Raw genomic sequence first — 22,289 nt, 5'->3', positions numbered from 1 at the left:
GTAGAGCAGACCTCCATTACAGACTTAGGTTTTTAGTGGCACATGCCCATATTACAGACAGCGTCAGATGACTAGGTGGGTGTATCTCAGGGAGCCAGAGAATACAAAGATGTAAATTGTCTGATGTAAGTCTTCCTGGCACTCTGTAAACAGGCTCAGAGGCCTGGGTTCCATTGAGTCCCTCCTTTCCTCCCTCTTATCTGCTGAGGATGAAACTGTGGGCCTGAAAAGTAAACATTCCACTTAACTCAGCGGCACCCTCAGCCCACAGCACTTCCTGAAGCAGGGAGAAGAAGGCAATGTTATGGTTTACATATATGAAAAAGCCAGGTTGGCAGGGGTGGGTACCTTTTTCTGAAGTCACAGGAATTGTTTTACCCTCGATGTATGACTACGCTTGCCATGCTGGTTAAAGGCAGCCTCCTTCAGAAGCTTGTCTTTATGGCCAGTGTGGAGCTCTGTCTGTCTTAAACACACTTTCCTTGCTTTGAGCTAAGTGAACATTTTTCTAAAACTTTCTTATGGAACTTTAATCAAGAAGGGTTAACCTCAGTGTTCTGACAGGATTATTCAAAGGCCTGGGCTTGTCACTCCTTCACCTCCTTTGCCTTCTGTTGATCAGCTCTGTGGGGAGAGTCAGGGTAGGTTACAGTGAACTGATCCCAAAGAAGAAAGGCACATGCCCTCCTTCCTGGAAAATGTCTGTACTTACTCAGCAAACAGTACCTTCCGGCTAGGAGGGACTCCTCACTCCAGAGGTGATGTCTTCCACTGGTTGGTACAGCTGCCCTCTTGTCCTTCTTGGGGAAACAGTCTGGTCTAGAGCCAGGATTTCAGGAAACAAAAGATTGGGAAGTTCATTTTATCATGCAATTCCTGAAACATAATCTATACATTTAGAACGGGTTTTATTGCGTTCCACTGTGCGCCATGGCATCTGACCCACACTGTTGGGTCTTAGATGTGAAGGCTCACTCTGTAACCCCAGGAGGTGCTAGCTGAGTGGTTCGGTGGAGAAAGTCTGCTCAGCACAGATGTCTTCAGGTTTATCCTCACCCAGGTCTCTGCCTGGGTTGGTTTGGCTTTGCTCTCTTGAGGCTACAGTCTGACCATTTTGACTCGAGTTTGCGTTCACTGAACTCTTTTAGCCACAGTTACATATGACTAGCTGCTGTTGATCATTGCACTTATTTTCTCCTAATTCCATTCAGGATAAATGGCTTCTAGTTGTGAGTAGCTTATTTAAAATATTCCAACAACCAGGGTGATAGCATGTGCCGATAATGCCAGCACTCAGGTTTCAGGCCAACTTGGGCTATGTGGAAAGAGTCTATCTCATACCTGACCAAAAAATACTTTGTGAAATCTGCTTTTGTGGTTGACACAGACTCTCACATATCTCAGGCTGACCCATGTAGTCAAGGATGACCTTAAACTCCAAATTTGTTTGCCTTCACCCAAGTACTGCTGGGATTTAGGTGTGTTGCTGTTATACCCGACTTTTTCTGATTTAAACTAAACTTAAATTTTATCAATTTTGTGCTCTATTAGACATTTTTGGGCTGGTTAGATGGCCCACTGGGTAAAGGCACTTGCTGCCAAGCCTCCTGACCTGAGATCATCCCTAGGACCCACTCTGTAGAGGGAAAGAACCAACCCTTCACCTTCATGCTGTGGCATCCCCCGCCCCTCGATATATTTCCACATGCAGAGCCTTTAAAAGGATTATGTATTTCATGGCAGAATGGAACATGTGGTATGGTGGCTCAGCTTGTACTGCTAGCACGAGAGACTAAACTGGGAGAGAACCGGTGCGGGAGGCAGTGTGAGCACCATGTCAGCCTGAGCTAAAAAGATAGCCGCAAAGTACTAGCTCCCCAGCACCCACTAGCTGCGTTCAGAGCTCCCTGACAGGTGGAAGGAGAAGTACCTTCCACTCCTGGTGTGGAGCCCAGGGAGACTCTTACTAGAGCCGAGGTCTCCCTTTCCTTCCCTATTTTATATCCTCTACAACAGGGGCTTATGTTGTAAACTGTTTGGTATTGAGCTTTACTTCTGCTTAGAAAGTTGATTTCTTTTTAAGAATCACGTTAAGCCATTTCATTTCCTGTTTCCTCAGAGGTTAGAAACATAGTAGCTTCTCAGTATTTCCTCTTTATTGTCTTCTTTTCTGGGTCAACACTTTAAGGTTTCAGTCACTATCCTTGTACTCTGGGGTTCCCCTGAATGACTTAAAGTTCTTTAAGTAGCTGAGCTAGGAAGGCACTTTCATCCCCATTTTCTTCAAAGGGAACGTAGGTAAATACTGTAGCCACTATTTGATATTTATTGATTCTGTGACTTTCTCATTAAAACAACCACAGCTGTAAAAAGCACATCCATATTTTGACTTCTAAGTGTTTATGAGGCAGCTTCTACAGTTACATTGTCAGAAACATCGTGTTAATGGCGTTCACTCCATGAGCTGTCATTAAGCCATGTGGGATAATGGAAGTTGCTGCTTGCATGGTGTCCTGTCAGCACTCAGTGTGTGTAACTACAGTTCCCTGGAAAGCAAACACTCTCATTTAGTTTTCTGGCCTTCTCCACCCCAGAGCTTAACCCTAGGTGCTTGCATATGCCTGGCAAGCACTCTGCCACCCTGCAGTAGCCCTGCACGTAACCTTTTGTTCTGTGCTCTGCTAGATGGAAACCCCTCAGGTATCTGGTGCACTAAAAACATCCATAGGTTTACTTGTAGACGCTAGGGTTAATGGCTTTATACTAGGATATTGTAAAATTACCAGTAAATAGGTTATACTTGAAATTAAGAATTATAATCATTTCTGAAATTATTTTTTTGTTAAGCCAAAAAATTTCACTGGATTGTACATTGAGCCTTTTCATTTTCTTTTGAGATAAGGTCTCTCTGTCTCTCTCTGTAGACCAGTATATGTATCTTCAACTCATAGATACATGTATTTGTATGTGCACACACAACACATGTGCCTGTGTGTTTGAGGATAACTCGTGGAGTCGGTTTCTTGCGCCATGTAGGTCTCAGGGTATTTGACCTGTTGGCAAGTGCCACCCAAGGAAGCTGTCTAACCAGCTTGCTCCCTCCCCCCCTCCCTCCCTCCCTCTTTCTCTCTCTCTCTGTCTCTCTCTTTCTCTTTCACTTCCTCTCTTTCCCTTTTCTTTCTTTAATGTATTTTTAGTAGTGTGTGTGTGTGTGTGTGAGAGAGAGAGAGAGAGGGGGGGGGGGATGTGAGTGTGTGTGTGTATGCCTGCAGAGTCCAGAGGACTCAGATCTTTGGAGCAGTAGTTATAAGTGGCCCAGTAGCCAGACATGGGTTCTGCCTGGATTTGGACTCAGGTCTTCTGGAAAGAATCATGTGCACTGTTAACCACTGAGCCATTTTTCTAGCCCATGCATACAATACATACACATTTTAATGGAGCTGAGGGTGGAGCCCTGGGCCTTTTATATTCTAACACTGTGTGTTCCCACTCCCACTGCTAGCTTTAAAAAGTATGTTCTAGAGCATTTGTATGTGTGTTACGGTATATGCCAGGCTGTGATAGAATTATTGACCATTTTGTCAGTAACTTAAAGACATTTTGTGTTCCATAGAAACTGAGTACGTGTTAAAGAATGGATAAAGTCTTGAGAATTAGTGAATTGTATCTTTATATTTTTGCTGCGCAGTAATACTTTCTCACTCAAGTAGGGTAGTTAGTGAACACACTGTCATTAGTAAACATCTGGGGGTTTTGCTCCTACACTGCATTCTGGTTTTGTGTGTTTTTCCAGTGCATGGTGGTGATGGCGGCAGGACTTTATAGATGTGGTGGGGATATGATGGATGACTAGCAGTTTTACATAGTATCTAGTTTTCAAACTTTTCTCACAAGTTTAGGATTGCTTAACATTTGCACCTCATTTCTGGGACTTCTCTGGGATGAGAACTACAGCAGACAGCTCCAGTAACTCCATTATTGGCTTTCAGTAAATGTTCCATGGATGAGGCTGTTGCTATTTGGTTAAACGTTTCCTCACAAGCTCATATGGTAAAGGCTTGATCTCTAGCTAGTGGTGTGTCTTGATCATTGTTCTATTGCTGTGAAGAGACACCATGGCCACGGCAGTTACAGAAGAAATCCTTTATTTAATTGAGGGCTAGCTTATAGTTTAAGAGTCCGTGACCATCATAATAGGAAGCCTGGCAGCAAGACAGGCAGGCCTAGTGCTCAAACCGTAACTAAGAGCTTACATCCTTTGGGGCTGCTGAGATGCCCTTCCAGAGGACCTAGGACTGAGTCCCAGCACCTACATGATGACTCACAGCTGACTGTAACTCCAGTTCCAAGGGGTCTGAGCCCTCTCTGGCCTCTAAGAACATGTATACACAGCATACATACAGGTAAAACACCCATAACATTAAAAAAAAAAAAAAAGCTTACATCCTGATGGTGTAAGTGTTCGGAAACGCCAGGTCTGTACTCCCAGTGTGTACCTTCTCCACATGCCAAGGCCACATTTCCTTGAACAGTCCAGCTGGGGCCAAACACTCCAGTTGGTTTAGATCTTAAGGTAATATCAGACATTTAGCTGAGCCCCCAAGTGTATCTTGTTTTGTATTTGTGCTGATAAGGGCAAGGTCACACTGACTTCTAAGTGCAGTGCCGTGTTTCCAGCTGGCATTTTGATTTTGGTTAGGGGTCTTATGTAACAGGCTGCAGTAACACTCTATGCTCCGATGCTCCTTGCACTCTCTCCAGCTCCTGAGCACTACAGCCGCCGCCGCCGCCTTCCTAGTTTGTAGGTGTCGCAAGGGCTCCGTCCTCTCCAGGCCCGCCCTCTGCTGTGTTACCAGTGCTGCAGGACACATGGCTTCAGCGCTTTCTGTCCATTGCTAGTGGAGGACTGGCTGTATGTGGTGTCTTGTCAGGCAGTGTTCTCAAGAGTGTGCTGGCCTGCCCTGGAGCTTATACAGGGATGGGAGGGGTGTAGTGGGGGGCGCGGAGGAGTGCGAGGCGTGAGGGAACCTGAACTACCCAATAGGAAGAGTGTTGGTATAAACGGAGCTTGCAGGGAATCTGGTGTTCAGCACTTTCTTTCCTTACTCAAGTCAAGAGTTTCCGTGAGCTCTGGCAAGGCTTCTCTGCCAAGTGTTCGGAGGCTGTGCCTTAGCACGCTGTTTGTGTGCTTCTGCTCTTCCTGACTCGCCTTCTGAGACCATCCAAGCGGCCAACTTCTTTGTCATTGTTGAGTAGGTGAAGTGTGGACAAGGGGTTTGTTGAGCAAGTGAAGCGTGGTAAGGGGTTTTGAGGATGTTAACAAAGAGAAAGTTAGAAGACCTTGGTGATTTTCATTTGGGAGTTGTACTTAGAGTTTGGTTTTTAGATACATTTAAAAACTTCTCAGACTTGGACATTGTCTCTGGTGGGGTGTCTTCCTACCGTGTAGAAGGCCCTGGTTCACTCCTCAGCATCCACCTGCCTGGGTTCTTAGTTATATACTCAGACCACTGAGGTGACATTTGTTCATGTTGGTCTATTAACTATTAGATATCCTAGCTTTATTTCATGGCTGTTACTGGGGTGACAGACCCCCAACCTCACAACCTTCCCACTGTGTGTTTTTGTGTGTGTATGTGTGTCTATGTGCGTGTCTGTGCAGTGACTCAGGAGCTTTGGAGGAGGCAGAGTGAGGAGAGGCCGCAGTGCCGAATGACTTGGAGTGATTAGTCTAATTATATAACACGTAGTGAGGCCACTTTGCCAGGAATAGGGCTGTGTGTTTTCAGGGCCTTCTGACCACTGAGGTGTAGTATGGAAACACTGTAATGTTTACACTCAGTAAAATTATACCTGGTCTCAGGTGACTCTGCCTGAGAGCCTTTTCTAATCGCTCTGTCTGTTGGAAACTACTCTGAGCTTGTTTCCCTCCAGTCCTGTTAATGTGTTTACTGTATTGGGAAGGAAGACTGAGCAGTAGAGCGTCTCATCACCATTACTTTGTTTTGTTTGGAGACAAGGTCTCACTGTGTAGCTCTGGCTGCCCTAGAACTGGTCCATGCTCCACCACACGTGCCCAAGGACTTTTCATTTTCAACAGGAGCAGTAAACCTCAGTACTTTGTTAATGGGAATATCAGCATGAAAAAGCTTGTTTGGGGAACATGTTACAGAGTACATCGTTAACCAATAGTTTATCTGTTAATATACAGTCTTAGTCACGTTCACCCTAACCTGAACCAGCATTTCTCAGTGACTGGGTCCTGACAGGGAGGTACCGGGGATGAGAAAGACAGAGAAGATAGAGGTTGGGGTCTGGAGGTCTTTTACAGCATTGTCTCAGGCCGAGCAAGTTTATTAAGCAGTCCAGCATCATATTTACTGTTTACAAAGGGAAAATGGCCAAGGTGAGCAGAGAGTCAGATCAGGCAGTGTTGGCAAAGACAGCACAGGGCATCTCAGACCCAGCTGCCTTGGGACTGATAACCACAGCCTAGGGGAAAGATTGGTATCAGCTTCACCTCCTTTGAGGCACTGGCTCCAGCCCCTAGACCTGACTTGCCAAATCCACTCCTGGACAAGGACACAGAACTAAAGGTCCCTTTATCCTTTCACCCGGACTTCTGAAAAGGTCTTGGGCTGGGCTGGCTCTCCCACTCTGCCTACCATTTTCACTCCTCCAACCCTACTGCCCCAACACTTGACCTGCCCAACTTTATCCTCTCCTTCCTTCTATTGGCTCTTCTTAGTGCTGCCCAAGTGTGCACAGTAAGTGGGGCTGGGGCTGGCCGTGGTTGTCCTAGATAGCTTTGTCAGCTTGCCGTAGCCAAGAGTCAAAGCCTAGAGGAAAGCCTGATTAACTGCTTAGATCAGATTGGCCTATGGGTGTATCTGAGGGGGTCTCCCTTGATGATGACTGATGCAGGGGGTGGAGCCTGTCTGTGGACAGCATCATCCTTGGCAGGGATCCTGGACTGTGTAAGGAAGCTAGCAAGTTGTGAGCCCATGTTAGCCAGTAAGCAGCCATCTTCCAGGGATCTGCTTCATGCAGTGTCTCTTGAGTCTCCACCCGTGGCTGCCCTAGTCAGGGTGAGTGTTGCTGTAATGGAACACCATGGCCTCAAGTAGGGTAGGAACTGCAGGCAGGAGCTGATGCAGAGGAGTGCCATGGAGGAATGCTGCTTACAGCTTGCTCTGCCTGCTTTGTTACAGAACAGAAGAGCACCAGCCCAGGCATGGCACCACCAATAGCAAGCTGGGCCCTCACCCATAAATCACTAGTTAAGAAAAGCCCTATCTTGTGGAGGCATTTTCTTAATCGAGGTTCCCTCTTCTTGGATGACTCCAGCCTGTGTCAAGTTGATGTAAACTGACCAGTAGACTGGGACCTTGAAGTATAAGCCAAATAAATGTTTTCCTTCCTTACGTGGGTTTTGGTCAGAATGTTCTATCACACCAACAGAGATTAGTACAACAGGCAGCCTGCCAAAGACCATATCCCCAAGGTGAATGACCTGGCCCCTCCCTCCAGCCGGCAGCAGCCAGTAAGGCCTTTGTTAGGTGTGGATCCTGGCCTCCCCTCCTTCCACCATGCTGAGCTTTGACTGGCTTGACCTTGCGCAGCAGACCGTGCTCCCTGGCACTCCTCTCCATCCTCCCGCTGTACAGTCTTTCTGCCTCCTCTTCATGAGATGTCCCTGTGGATGGAGAGGATGTTCCATTTAAAGCTAATTGAAGGAACACTTTTGTACATCCCTTGAGCGCCTACTGTTGAAGATACCTGGATTATTTAATTTCTACTTGTTTTCTATGTGTGGGTGTTTTGCCTGCATGTGTGTATGTGTGCAGTGTGCATGCGGTGCCCAGTGGAGTTCAGAAAAGGGCATTGTATCCCTGGAATTGCAGTCAGAGATGGTTGTGAACCTCCATGAATAGAATCCAGGTCCCTCCAAGAGCAGCCAGTACTCTCAACCTCTCCAGCCCTGATGTCGGATTCTTGTGTCTGTATTTAGTCTTTGTATTTGCATGGCCTGTGGGAAACCCCATTGCATACTCACACTGAAAAGAAAAGGAAGGAAGGGAGGGAGGGGAAAAGTCAATAACATCTTAGATTAAACCATTAATACTTGTTTGAAGGTGACCAACAGCAATCGCTAAGTAGTCACTCGGCTACCTTACCTGGAAAGATGTCTTTATCATCATCATGACAACAACAGCAGCGTAGAGTGCTCTGGAAGTAGTTGATTTTGCAGGTTCCCTAGAAGGTCCCAGAATACCTGGGGGTTGTGAGTTACAGTTTTAGACCTTCTGATTGCTTCTGTTGTCATTTCCCTGAGCTTTCCTTCAGGTTCTTTGGGTGTGTCAGCTTATGCCTATAGTACTATAGTACTCAGGAGATTGAGGCAGGAGGATGGGAGTTTAAGGCTAGCCTGGACTACATAGCAAACTTAAATAGCAAAAAAGGAAAAAAAAAGTATACATTTCTGATTCTTGTAGCATTTATTAAAGTATCTTCTACCCAGGCATGGTGGTATATACCTATGATCTGGTAGGCATGGAGATTGCAAGTGTGAGGTCAGTCTAGGCCAAATAGAGAGCCTGGCTCAAGGAGGAGGCAGTTAGTGGAGTTCTCAATAAATAAAGTGAGTGAATTTATGCAGGCTTCAATTTAATTCATTATACAATTAAACTTAAAATAGAAGACCTCTGCAGTATATGTGTGGGTTCTACACTCAAGCATAAACCTATTTTCAAGTTTTTAGATGTATCTCTGAGACTGGCTAAGCCAGTACATCCTGAAACTGCTCAGCCCCCTGCACTTGGCTTGCACCCGCACTGCACTGACTTGTGTGTGCCCACCCAGCCCCTCAAGTCCGCTGGCAGCAGTGACTGGCACTTCTCTTGTGACTTCTCCACTCCTTACTCAGTTTCCATATCTCTATACACAGTAGATGGTTAAAAGAAGCGGTTACATGTACCATAATATAGTTCGAGAAGGTGTATGTCCGTTTAGACATTTTAACTGAAGGAGCCATGAGTTCAAGTGTATCGGTAAGGCGTTCCCTTAGAAGATGAAGGGCAGGCTTGAGGAGTGGTTCAGTTGTTAGGAGCATATTCTGAGGACCTGAGTTCTATTCCCAGCACCCACCTCAGGTGGCATACAACTATCTGTACCCCAGCTCCAGAGGAGTGTGATACCCTCGCCTCTGGGCACCTCCATTCATGTGCAGACACTCTCCTTATACATAATTAAAATAATAAAAAGAAATCTTAAAGAAAAAAGAAGACAAAGGGTTCTGGATTCAGGCCTTGGCACCAAACAAAACTTTAAAAAATAAATTATTTGTATGGTTGTTTTGTCTGCATTTGTGTATGTCTGTGCTTTTAAGTACCCTAGGAAGACAGAAGAGGGTGTGGCTGGCATCCCCTGGATCTGGAGTTACAGATGGTTGTGAGCAGCTATATGGGTGCTAGGAATCAAGTCTGGATCCTCTGGAAGAGCAGCCAGCTCTCTTAACTGTTGAACCATCTCTCCAGCCCCCCAGTAAATAAAATACTGATCAGCGAGAGGTCATGGTCTCAGCACATGAGTTACTGACGTATTCTTTATTAATGAATTGCTTTGCATATACGTTTGTGTATCTTTTCCTTATGTTCCATGAGCCAGGGTCTCACTTTGTAACCAGAACTAGATCTCACTTACTGTATAATGTAGGCTTACATTCCTGAGTCATTTCTCCTGTCTGGAGGCATACTCCTAGCTAGTGCATAGCCACTTTAGGATGCTCTGGAGGAAGTCCGGCCAAGTCTCTTGTATTCTCCCTTTAACTATGCCATCTGGATACGACCAGCTGACATCTGAGTCGACACTGGTGTGCTTTGAGCAAGGCACTGCCCAGCACACCCTCAGGAACTGGTGACTTCAGGACTTAAGATCACTTGCTGCTCCTGCCAGTCCACGTTCAGTTCCCAGCACCCAGGCAGCCACATGGTGCCTTATAACTGTCTTCACTCCAGTTCTCTGAGCCAGACATCCTCTGTGGGCACACATACGTAAAATAGAAATAGATAATTCCAAAAATAAAGCAAGCAAACGAAAAGAATGTGTGGTCTAAGAGCAGATTTGTGGAAATGACTGGGAAGTGTGTTTTAGGCTTTGTGGGCTAAATTGTCTTATATCGACCATTGTGGCCCCAGATAGCCAAAAACTGCAGCGTAAGGGAACGATGGTGGCTGTATTCCAACAAATCGTCATAACTGCAAGCAGGACCAGCTGGCTGGTTCCTGGCCCCATGTGAGGGTTTCTTAGTTTCCTTTTGCGTCCCTTTTGCGTCCCACTGGAAACAGGTCCACGACAGCAGTTTCCACTGGGACTTCTATTGTGCAGTTCATTAGTTACGGTGAGATTATAAAAGACACAGATCATGTGATGCAATTCAGAAGGAAAACAACCTGAGTTTTTAATTCTTGTTTTACTCTTCTTTTTTTTCCAGGACATCTTATTTCCGTACATCAAAGAAAATGTCAAGGAGTATCTGCAGACACACTGGGAAGAGGAGGAGTGTCAGCAGGATGTCAGCCTGCTGAGGAAACAGGTTAGGACTTCCCTCTTCACATGCCACAGGCTCTGAGGACAGACGATGCCTGGAGACTTAGTGGGCTCTGAGCCTGTTGTAAATCGTGCCGGTGTCCAGGCAGAAACTACAGTGGTTTGCTGCCTAGGAATTCACAGCGTGTAATACGACAAGCAAGTCAGAACAACCTCAACCTGTCTGCAGAATTGCTTCTTTTCAGTGACTGTCTAAACTGCATAAAAGCCTCGTGCCTTTGTGAAATGAAGCCTTTCTGGTGGAAGACAGAAGGCTTTGGGCAATGTCAGGCTGTGTCATTAAGGTCACCAAGTGTCAGCAGCTAATTGATTTCTAATCTCCTACCTCACGGCAGGTGACTCTACCAGTACAGCGTCCCTCACACCCCACACCCTACCAGACTCCCCCAGTACAGCATCCCTCACACCCCAACACCCTACCAGACTCCCCCAGTAGTGTCCCTCACACCCCACACCCTACCAGACTCCCCCAGTACAGTGTCCCTCACACCCCAGAACCCTACCAGACTCCTCAACCAGCTACCGTTGGCCCAGTCTTCAAACTGCTCTTGCGGCTCCTTGCAGCCTGCGTTCTCTTCATGCACGTGATGTATGTGCTGTGCAGCCATCCTCAGGACGGAGACCTTCCATGTTCCATGCTGTGCAGCCCTCAGCAATGGCTTTCCTACTAGGGATTCGTAGAAAGCTGTCCCCGAGTCTTTTATTTATTGCGGGAGGTTAGGATTAGAGATGGTGTATTTGGGTTCGCTGACCTTCCTGCAAATCTTGAGGGTGTCTTTTATTGTCTCAACAAACGTTCTGTACATACATAGTCTCTTATGTTTGGATAATGCTTTGCATTATTACAGAGTCCTTGTAAATGAGTTATTGTTAAGTTTTACTTATTTCTCTGTGTGTGTACATGTGTGCGCAGTGCCTGCAGAGGCAAGGGGAGGGCATCAGATACCCCTGGAGCTGTCAGCCATCTGACATGGAGTCTACTGGGGACCCAACTTGATTCTTTTTTATTTTTATTTTTATTTTTTTATTTAATTCAAGATGGTATTTATCTGTGTAGCCCTGGCTGTCCTGGCTTGTTCTGTAATCGAGGCTGGTCTTAAACTCAGAGATCAGCTGCCTCTGCCTACCAAGTGCTGGGACTAAAGGTGGACACTAGTATGCTTGGCTTCAGCTCGGGTCTTCTGCAATGGCTACTGATGGCCCTTTACCAGAGCAGTGTCTTTAATAACATGTCAGTGCTCTAACCTCCAAGCATTTCCCCAGCACTGTGCTGAGAGAGGCAGACGGGAGCCAGGACTCTTATTTTTGGGTTTCTTCCCATTAGCCATAAAGTAATTAATAATACTTTTTCCTGTTTGTTCTCCAGTTAAAGCACTGAGAATATGATCAGATTTAATTATAATCCTAGTTTGTTTATGCTATCAAGTGATTCAGTACCCCAGGACCTACAATCATTGTATGCCTTTTCTTATACAGCATGCCTTTGGGTTAGCGGGCTAAGAAAGACAACACAAGCTTCTATCTTAGGATCACATATTTTTTAAACATCTTAATTGGGGGGAGGGGAGGAGAGAGTGTGCCACGGAGCACTGGTGGAGGTCAGAGCAGTTTGAGAGCCATTTCCCTCCTTTTGATCACTCGGTCTCAGAGATTGAAACTCAGGTCATTGACTTGGTGGCAAGAGCTTTTTACCTGATGATCTATTTTGCCCAGTCATTCCTTTAAGAATAGTTTTTAGCAGTTCTCAGGATAATAGATTGCAGGAGAAAACTGATCTGCCTGACTTTTGTTGAATCTTTTTTTAAACATATTTATGCATGGACATATGTGTGTGTGCAAGTGTGTGCATACAATGCTTTGTAGATGTGCACATGGATAAACTTGATTTCTCTCTGATTTAAAGGCTGAAGAAGATGCACATCTGGATGGGGCTGTTCCGATACCTGTGGCATCTGGCGGTGATCTGCAGCAGACGATCCAGGCCGTGGTAGACAATGTAGACTGGCAGATGTCTCATGACCGCAAGACCACGGCACTCAAACAGCTGCAAGGCCACATGTGGAAGGCGGCTTTCACGGCTGGCCGCATGAAGGCAGAGTATGTGCTCTAACGAAAAGACCGTTCAGAGCCCCCAAAGCCAAGTACAACCTCACCGTCCCTCTCCCCTGTTAGGTGCACGGTTAGAAGGGGATGGAGTTGCCAGGCACGCTAGCATGCACGCTGAATCCGAGCATTTAGAAGGCAGAGGCAGGCAGATCTGAGTTCCAGGCAAGGAAAGGTTACATAAAGAGACCCTGGAAAAAGAGAGGGAGGCAGGGAGGGTAGGGAGAAGGGGGGAGGGGTCACATCAGTATTGTCTTTTTGTAGCAAGTGAGTTGTTGTCAGAAGTATTTCAGTGTAGTCCCCTGATCTGCATATGGAGCTTTGGGTGGGTGGGGGGTGAAAGACTCTTAGTTCTGTTTTAAAACAGTTTCCTAAAAAGTGTCAAACTTGGACCTTGTGTGGTGGTGCACATCTGTGGTGTTAGCACTTGGGAGCCTTCCGGGTCCCAGCGGCAGCACTGTTGCCCTGCCTCTCACAGCCATCGAGCCTTTTGCAGACAGGAGAAGTGAGCGGCCTGGAGAGACGGCCCAGCAGTTACAAGCTTGCTGCTCTTACAGAGGGCCCAGGTTTGACTGCCAGCACCCATAACCCCAGTCCTAGGGGACCCAGTGTCCACTCCTGACCTCGGGCATGAGGCACACACATGGTGCATAGTCACACATGTACAAGCAAAACAATCATACACATAAAATAATAAGTGAAACCAGAAAAAGAGGGAGACCATGTACTACACATGAAATAACGAATAAAACCAGGCAGGGGAGAGCCGTGAGGTGGCACACCTGTCACTCGCCGTTACTCAGCACTGCTCCTTCCTCTGCTCTTCCCAGCACCTTCATGATCTTTGTGTCTCGGTGATGTGGTTCTGAGATTTACAAACAGTCTAACAGTCTCAGGCCAGTCACATGGCTTAGTGAGCAGGCGAATGCTGCCGGCTGCCAGCCTGAGTCCCAGCCCTAGGATCCACACTGGAAGGAGGTGACCACTACTGCAGGTTGACCTCTGATCTTGATGTGTGTGCTGTGGCATGGGCCTGTGTGTGCAGGTGTGTGGATGCACATACTTACACACAAGATGTAATAAAAAAAAGTAAGATAGGGATTTATTATCTGTGTATATCTGTCCGTTCACCCATCCATCCGTCCATCTATCTATTTAGACATACCTATCTCAGGCTGGCCTAGAACTTGCAGTGTAGCCCAGCATGGCTTCAGAATGGGAATTTCCTGCGTCAGCCTTCCGAAGGCTGGACTTTATAGCTGTTTGCCTCTATGGACACATGACTGACCTGAGAGATTCCTGTTGTCTTGGAAAGGATTTCATTCAGTTGACTGATGTAATCCTCATATTGAGGGCCATTTTCAGTTGCCTGTGTTTCTTTTTACGTCATGCGTTTGTTAGATGAGATGTTATTTTATGTTGCTACAAGAATCTGCCTTTTAAAACAAGCATTGGAATTTCAGGTATGCCTTTGCATACACTCAAGAAATACTCAAGCAAGACACTAAAATGAATCCTTTCAAAATGGGGAGGAAAGCGTTTTCATGTTTCTCAAAGCACAATGAAGGTAAATTAGCCTCTTTTTGTAAATTATAATAACACAGTATTGTTTATGTTGTCTATTTTTATTTTAGCTCCTTGAGAATGAGAACATAATCACTTTCTTAGGTTTGTGTAAGTCTCTTGTTTGACTGTATGTTAAGTACACCACGTACATGCCCTGCACCCGTGGAGGTCGGAAGAGGGCATTGAATTTCCTAGAGCTGGAGTTACAGGCAGTTGTGAGGCTCTGTGTGGGTGCTGGGAACAGACCCAGGTCCTCTGCAAGAACTCGTAAGTGCTCTCAGCTCTGACCCGTCTCTCCAGTCACGCTCACTTCCTTATTCTTACTCCTTCTTACCTTTTTTTTGGAGTTTTCTGAGACAGAGTTCTCTGTATAGCCCTGGCTGTCCTGGAACTTACTCTGTAGACCAGGCTGGCCTCGAACTCAGATCCACCTGTCACTGCCTCCCAAGTTCTGGGATTAAAGGCGTGCACCACCACTGCCCATACTTTTTTATTGCTAAACGCTATTCTTCCCACCAAACTTGTTGTTTTTAATCTGTGATCCTGGAAGTCGAGCAACCTGTTTGTTAGAGCCACAGGAATTCCCTGTCTCATGGAGTTGCTTCTCAGGTTATCATTCGAGCCAAGGTTAGGGAGTGTGTGGCATCTGTGGCCGGTCTGATTGTCAACTGGTGGGATGGTGTGGGATTGTCATGTAACTTGCTGGGTTTCCCTCCAGGTTCTTTGCAGACGTGGTTCCTGCAGTCAGAAGGTGGAGAGAGGCTGGAATGAAGGTGTACATATATTCTTCAGGGAGCGTGGAGGCACAGAGGCTGCTCTTCGGGCACTCCACAGAGGGAGACATTCTTGAGGTAGGGTACTTGGTGTCGACTTTGCTTGCTACTGCTGTGATAACTCCTCTGGCCAGCCACAGCTTGGGAGGATGTGTTTGGGTTACACTGCCACATCAAGTCATATGGGAAAATTAGGTAGGAACTTGGCCAGGAACCTGGAGGCGGGAGCTGATGTACAGAGCACAGATGAGGGCTTTACTCCCTCACTCTGCATGGCTTGCTCAGCTTGCTTTTTCCTGCAACCCAGGGTGTACACGCACGTACACACACACAGTGTAGGTTCCAAGCCATATGTGCTGGAGCGTCTGTTATTCCAGCACTTAGGAAGTTAAAGTAATAGTGTCACACTGTCAAGGCCAGCCTGCCTATATAGTGGGCTCTCTATCTCAAACACCAAAATAGGAAAAGCAGTGTTCCATGTCCTAGGAAGTTTGAGTTGTCAGTGGAGGAGAATACATTTAAATATCCACCCTAAGTAATTCTGATGAGGTTAGTACTAAAACCAGATTTTTATACACGCACGTGCGCGCACGCGCGCGCACACACACACACACACATATGTATACACATTGTATAAATTATAACTATATATTATATTTAATATATATTTTTTACTCTATATAAAAGATACATGTATATATGAAGACACTGACACATTAGAAAGTAGATGTACTATTTTTCTAATACAACAAATCAGCAGCTCAAAATTCCTCCTCTTCCCAGAAGGCTGACTAAACAGAATTAGTTTGGCTGTGAACGCTCTGGAGGAGAGTTAGAGCCCAGGGTTTCATGCAGTACTTGGAATGTGCTCTGTCCCTCAGCAGGGCTTCCGTCTCTGAGATCACTATTTTCTGGGCCCATAGTGGATATGCAGGGAACATTTTGGTCTTGGATAGTGCCATATTCTATATAGTTTATATATGTATATTCTTTTTGTCTTATATAGCAGATATTAGACCATTAATGGGACTCTTTAATAAATGATGGTCATTTTGTAGCTACAGATGGAAACCTTCTGTCTAGTGAGACTAGCAGTAAGGTCTCTACGTAGACCATAGTAAGTACCTAGGGCATGATAATTACCTCCTGGTTTCAGTTATCAAGTGAGTCAAATAGAGAAGAGTATACAACATCAATCTCAACTTTTTTAATAGTTAAAAACAAATTAACCCTTTTCATCCAGAACAAAAAGCCAGTCCAAGGAGTAGTTTGAATGTGACAGTGTTTTCAGGCAAGACTGCAGGGCACGCATACTAGACTGCAGGGCACGCATACTAGACTGCAGGGCACGTATACTCAGAGTGACTTTGGACATAAAACAGTGCTGCTGATGAGAAACAAATGGAACATGTGTTGAATTAGTAGATTTGTTCTAAGTATTTATTACCATAAAATACTTGTTTTTTTGTAGCTTCTGTAAAGCACTCCATTAGATATATTTTCAATAAATAGTTGTGAAATGAAGCCACTGTGGTCAGCATGCAGTTCAGAGGAAGGCCTGCAGGAAGTGGTCCATTGCAAGTAGATCTGTACTGAACAGCCTTTCCGTTCTCCTGGTTCAGCTCATCGATGGGCACTTTGACACCAAGATTGGACACAAAGTGGAGAGTGAGAGTTACCGGAAGATCGCAGATAGCATCGGCTGCTCAACCAACAACATCCTGTTCCTCACGGATGTCACTGTAGGTGAGTGCTGGCTTGATGGCCTGGTGGTGTTGTTGTCATTGTGGTGTAGCACCTGAGTGCTTTAAGGGAGGAGAGGTTTGTACTGGTCAGAGGATGTAGCCACCATGGTGGGGGAGTGTGTCCCTGGAGTGGTTTTCCTTCTCAAATAGCCACAGATCAGGAATCAGATCTGGGCTAGAACCCTCTATTGGCCTGCACCTGCTGGGGAGGCCCTTTCCCAAAGATCCCCAACCTCCTCACCCTTAGCAACACCTGATGGAGACCAGTGTATTCTGAACTGTTCAGGGGACAGTTCAGAATACACCATAGCAGCTCAGCTCTCTTATGTGTGGTATCCTAATGTGCCATAATTGGATGTCTGTGCCACCTTCCAAGGGTACATCATGAAATGAGTCAGGGCTGGGGAGGTAGCTCAGTGGTTGAGAGTGCTTGCTGTGCAGCCACGAGGACCCGAGTTCAAATCTCCAGCACCCACACAGCATAGCCTTAGTGAAGAGCGGTATGTTCTGGGAGCTCGCTGCTCAGCCAGCCTAACTCAGGTGAGAAGTTCTAGTTCAGTCAGAGACTCTTGCAAGAGAGTGAGGCCAAGATAAAATGATTATATGCATACATGAACCTGCCACAGTGGTGCCTGCTAACAAAAAGAAAAGTATGTTTTCAGTCCAAATTTCAGCTTGGTGGAATTTTATAATCTGGGCAGATACTAGCATTCACAGTGGCTTGTTACCCTGAGGTTTGGAACAGCAGACTTGGTGAGGACCAGGCTGTCTCGTGTGTGTCTGGCTACACTGGAATTCTGTAAACTGCTTATATTCTTCCACAACATGGAAAGTTTTTCTTTTATACACCTGATTGCACTGGAGGAGAAGCAGATACAGCAAGCCAAGGCTATTTTGTTCTTTAAAGTTGTACTTATTTTTATTTTTATTTTATATTTATGGATGATTTGTAATACCCATATGTCTGTATGTTGCGGGTATGCTTGGTGCCTTTGGAAGCTGGATGAGATTATTGGATGCCCACCCTGGACCTGGAGTTTCAGATGGTTGTGAATCAACACATGGGGTTGGGAATTGAAGCCAGGTCCTCTGGAAAAGCAGCCAGTGCTCTTAACCACTGAGCCATTTCTCTGGCCCGAGACTTATTTTATAACGTGGAGCCAGACCATGTGAAATCGATAGCTGGGACACCGGCACTCTACACTGGAACATTTGCTAGTTGTTCTTCTCTGGGGAACCTCTTTTTGATTTGAAGCTGTCCTCTACTGTTGAGGGATTTAGGGGAGCAGTATAAGGAGACTCCCTCCGCGTCACTATAAGCTTAGGGCGTGTGCAGAGTTTCTGTGAAGAATGATTGTTTGCCGACCTTTTCCTGTGTTGTCCTGATAAGTTTAGCTGGTTTAGCTTGAATTTATTTTGCTTACTTCTCATTTCAATAGCACTTTCCATGGTTGATTTTCCCACAGTCATAGAATTAAAGGTCTGTTCTGTGGCTACACCCCAGGCAGCCGTCTCTGGAAGTTGAATTTCTCTTGTGATCCCAGGTCTTTCTCTGGCTTTGGTTCTGTTAAGGATTGTAACTCCCAGGGCTGGTGGCTCGTGCCCTTAGCCGAGCTGTCTCATGCCCATAACTCCTCAAGACTGCCTAGGCCTTCTTCACCGGTTTGTCTTTAGGCACTTTTTAACTTGTGTACACCTGCAGTTTCAAGTCTTTCTTGTTTCATTTAAGCCATGCCTTAAGGCTGATTAATTTCTTTTTTTTTTTCTTTTTTTTTTTTTTTGGCTGATTAATTTCTAACTTGAGTAAAAGCAGATTATACAGTGAAGGAACCAGAGTAGATATTCCCAGCTCTGGCTTTGTTTGTTGTTGTTTTGAGACAGGGTTTCCCCATGTAGTCCTGACCATTCTGGCATTTGCTTCTGCTTCTCAAATGCTGGGATTAAAGGCATGGACTATGCACCATGTCTGGCTATAGTCCCAATGTTAAAAAATAGGGTAAGTTAGCCTTAAATAAAAATCAGCTGTATTTAGATGTCCAGTAAGGATAACCTGTGCATGCACACACACTACACACACGCGCGTGTGCGCATACACACACACACCATCAGCTCCCACCCATTTAGTCAGGAGGGCCGGAACATGGATGTTCCATAGCTGGGATGGGAAAGGTAGAGGCTGCTTGCTTTACTTTTCTGTTGTCTCTGATCCTGTGGGTCTTTTTGTACCGCGTATCCATCCCTTCACTGCCAAGGCAGAGCATAAAGCCAAGCTGATATTCCCATTGATACTAAAGTACGCAAGAGGAAAAGTAGAGGCTTCTTGGAATTGTAGCATGTAGTGTCTGCAGAGCACACTTGAAGTATTTAGTGCCTGGCTCAAGAGTTAGCAAGCCCTTTCTCTAAAGATCGGATAGTGACTGCACCTTTCAGTTCACAGAGTCTCTGTCAGCTCTTCAGCCCTGTCTCCATAGTGCAGGGTTGGTCACAAACGGTATACAAATGAACAGGTGTAGGAGCGTGCCAGCACAACATCACACAAGTGGCATGCGGGGTTACCAGCCTTCATTTTAGAGCATTGGACATTGTGTCAGACTGGCAGTTGGAAGTGTTAGGCCTGCTGCTTGCTTAGCTCTGTTTCAGTGTCTGTAGACGGGTCGGGGGAATGATGCAGGCTCCTCCTAGTCGTGAAAAACAAAGAGAATGGGGCGGCATGAAGGCGGGGCTCCGTTGTCCTTGTGTTTGTCAAGAGTGGTTCCTAGTACATTAGATGTATTTAAAGATGATGCTAGCTGTGGATTCACATAGAAATCAAATGGAAAGAGGACTATGATCCGGTGTGTGTTAGAGGTTTCCTGTAACACCCGGCTGACCTAGTCTAATGTGACTGCTCTTGTCTTTTCTCTCTTCACCCAGCACCATCCCAGTCGCTCATCATAAGGTACCCATAGCCTAAGGGAGGGGGTGAACAGTCATAAAGCGTCTTGTTAGGACAGCTAAGTACGGGCTGTAAGAAGCACACAGGCTCTGCAATGCAGGGTGATGCTGCATGTTTTCAGTGGAATTTTGAAGAGTAGGAATTGTGGAGTCTAGGCAGGGGCATGGCATGTTGGGGCCTGAGGTGAGAGCATATACTTTACCTACATTAGATCATAGGACTCCTTTGGCCTAATCTACTTAATAATTGGTGTTAGACCCCGCAGCCTGCCCTTTGAGAAACAGCTCAGCTCTTTGGGGTAACTTGCAAGAATGAACAAAGGGCGAGGGCCGGAGCAGGCCTGTATTGCATTTATCAGTGGTTCTGATTAAAGCACAGTAGAGGATGGCTGTTTTCTGTCTGTCACGTACAGTTAGGTGCTCCTTAGCGTAGAATTTATGTCTGTAAAGACTGTAAAGATGAAGCTGTCTTCCTCACTGCAACAGAGGCCACGCCGGCTCACTTCCTGTTGTCCCCCCCTGATGACTTGTGTCCTCTCAGGTCCTGGGTCTTACCTGTGCTCTGATTTCACAGAGGCCAGCGCTGCTGAGGAAGCAGACGTGCATGTGGCTGTGGTGGTGCGGCCTGGCAATGCGGGACTCACTGACGACGAGAAAACGTACTACAACCTCATCACGTCCTTCAGCGAGCTCTGCCTGCCGTCTACATAGAGCAAGGTCTGAGGAAGGTTCCCTGTCCCCTAGTGTCTAGCTTTATTCTAATTGTAAAAGTAACTTACCGTGTACACACAGACGTATGCAAGAGTATATATGTGGATCTGTGCTCAGATTAATTTCCATGGGCACATAATGTGAGAAAAGTTGTCAGTTCCATGAGGACCAAATTCATGTAAAGATACTTTATCTGCAGACATAAATCTAAGTCTTACCAAGGCCAGAGTGTTTTTGATAGAAGAAACTGCAAACATACAGATCAAATTTGTGACGTTTATCAAATCGTTTGCCAAAATGGAAAGCTAGTTTTGAGAAATTATTATCTAGATACTGTGTTATTTTAAAGCCTGGGCATGCTTCAAAGGCACCATAAGAAGAGCCCACAGTCCCCATCCTGAGAGTGTGCATCCAGCTGCTGCACTAAGACTCAGAGAGCACATCTGGGAGAGGTGGTCTGCTCAGTCAGGATGGAACGTGCTAGCAACACGAGCCTGCCACTGAGCAGTGCTCATGGAACAGCTGAGGCCGCCGTGAAGGGCACCACTAACCCTCCAGTGTTATCGTGTTTTAGAGTTACCTTTCTGTGTCTTAACACAGTTTGAGAATATATGTTAATGACTATTTTTTTTAAAAAAAAGTGTTTTATTGAAACCAGTGTAACACGAAGAGCTCCAATGTGTAATCCTTCCTCTGAAATGGATGTAAAGATGTTCCTTTTATAACAGCAGTGTTTATCTTGAAGCTACTCTGACAGGGTTTCCTGTCAGTTCTGTGTAATTAATTAATAAAGGCATTTTCTTCTTTCAGTTTCATATAGACGTGTGGATTGTACCTCGCTCTGTCAGAAGTAGAGAGGAAAGGGAGGCTGAAGCAACCGCAAGAACTTCCTTTAGGAACTGAACTGAACTTCCTTTAGGTTTTGCATTGAGTGTGTGATATGCATGTCTGTTTTAACAGGATATAAATGAACGTTGCATAGCTTCAACTTGTATTTGAATGTTTCAGTTTAATTCAGGCAACATTCAGTGTGTGAGTGAAGTTTCTTGGAATTTTGATAACCATGGTTTTTTTGCTGCCACATTTTAATTGGTGTGTGTGTTTGTGTGTGTGTGGGGGGGGGGACAGTTTATCTACCATCTGGGGCAGAGGTGAAACTCAGGTCATGGTTCTTGCTAGTGCCAGGAGTCTTTATCTGCTGAGCCATCTCTTTTGTGTTTTGTTTTTCTGAGACAGGGTTTCTCTGTGTAGCCCTGGCTGTCCTGGAACGTGTTCTGTAGACCAGGCTGGCCTCGAATTTAGGGATCCGCCTGCCTCTGCCTCCTGGGATTAAAGGTGTGTGCTACCACCGCCATCTCATTTTTTAAAAAGCTATATTAAAAAATACTTAAAGGAAATAGTTATTTTTTGTAATTAAGAAAATCGCATAGTAATCATTTTGGGGATGCATTGAATAAGGGGTAAAGTCTTGAAATATGAGGAGGAAGGGGATAGAAAAAATGTTACGTTGATTGAGATTTTGTCACTAGGAAATAGAATAAATTCATGTTAAGTCCTAGAAATGGGAGTAATTTCTAAGTGGTGAAATCCCATCCTAATGAAAGGATTCCCTTCACCTGTACCTTTATATTTGTAGACAAGTTCACGGGCACATCGCAGAACAGATTAACCTTTAATAACAGTAATTAGAAAAGTAAGGAATTGAGAGACAGCCTGGTGTGGTGGCATGTCCCTGTAATCTCAGAACTTCCCCAGCTCTGGAAGAGAGCCTTTAATTTTAGCAAAGATAGGAACTCTGAGTTCAGTGCCAGCTTGTCTACATGAGGAGTTCCAGGACATCCAAGGCTAT

At 45.6% G+C, this 22,289-nt stretch overlaps 1 protein-coding gene across 2 annotated transcripts in view; it reads left to right on the top strand.

The window, feature by feature from the left end:
* Positions 1-21,428, top strand: part of Enoph1 (enolase-phosphatase 1) — a 29,046-nt gene extending 7,618 nt beyond the window's left edge. Inside the window, exons 2-7 of one of the 2 annotated variants that reach the window (XM_028773740.1) lie at positions 10,493-10,594; positions 12,512-12,705; positions 14,996-15,128; positions 16,673-16,796; positions 20,304-20,446; positions 21,251-21,428. In XM_028773740.1, coding sequence (XP_028629573.1) covers positions 10,493-10,594; positions 12,512-12,705; positions 14,996-15,128; positions 16,673-16,796; positions 20,304-20,440 — 690 coding nt within the window. In that variant the 3' untranslated portion in view covers positions 20,441-20,446; positions 21,251-21,428. Of the gene's footprint in view, positions 1-10,492; positions 10,595-12,511; positions 12,706-14,995; positions 15,129-16,672; positions 16,797-20,303 lie in introns of both variants that reach the window. The other variant, XM_028773739.1, reaches the window with a different exon arrangement.
* The last annotated feature ends 861 nt before the right edge of the window (positions 21,429-22,289 follow it).

This window comes from Grammomys surdaster, unplaced genomic scaffold (assembly GCF_004785775.1).
Source record: "Grammomys surdaster isolate TR1022 unplaced genomic scaffold, NIH_TR_1.0 233, whole genome shotgun sequence".
Classification (NCBI taxonomy): Eukaryota; Metazoa; Chordata; class Mammalia; order Rodentia; family Muridae; genus Grammomys; species Grammomys surdaster.
This window is presented reverse-complemented; position numbering and strand designations above follow the sequence as displayed.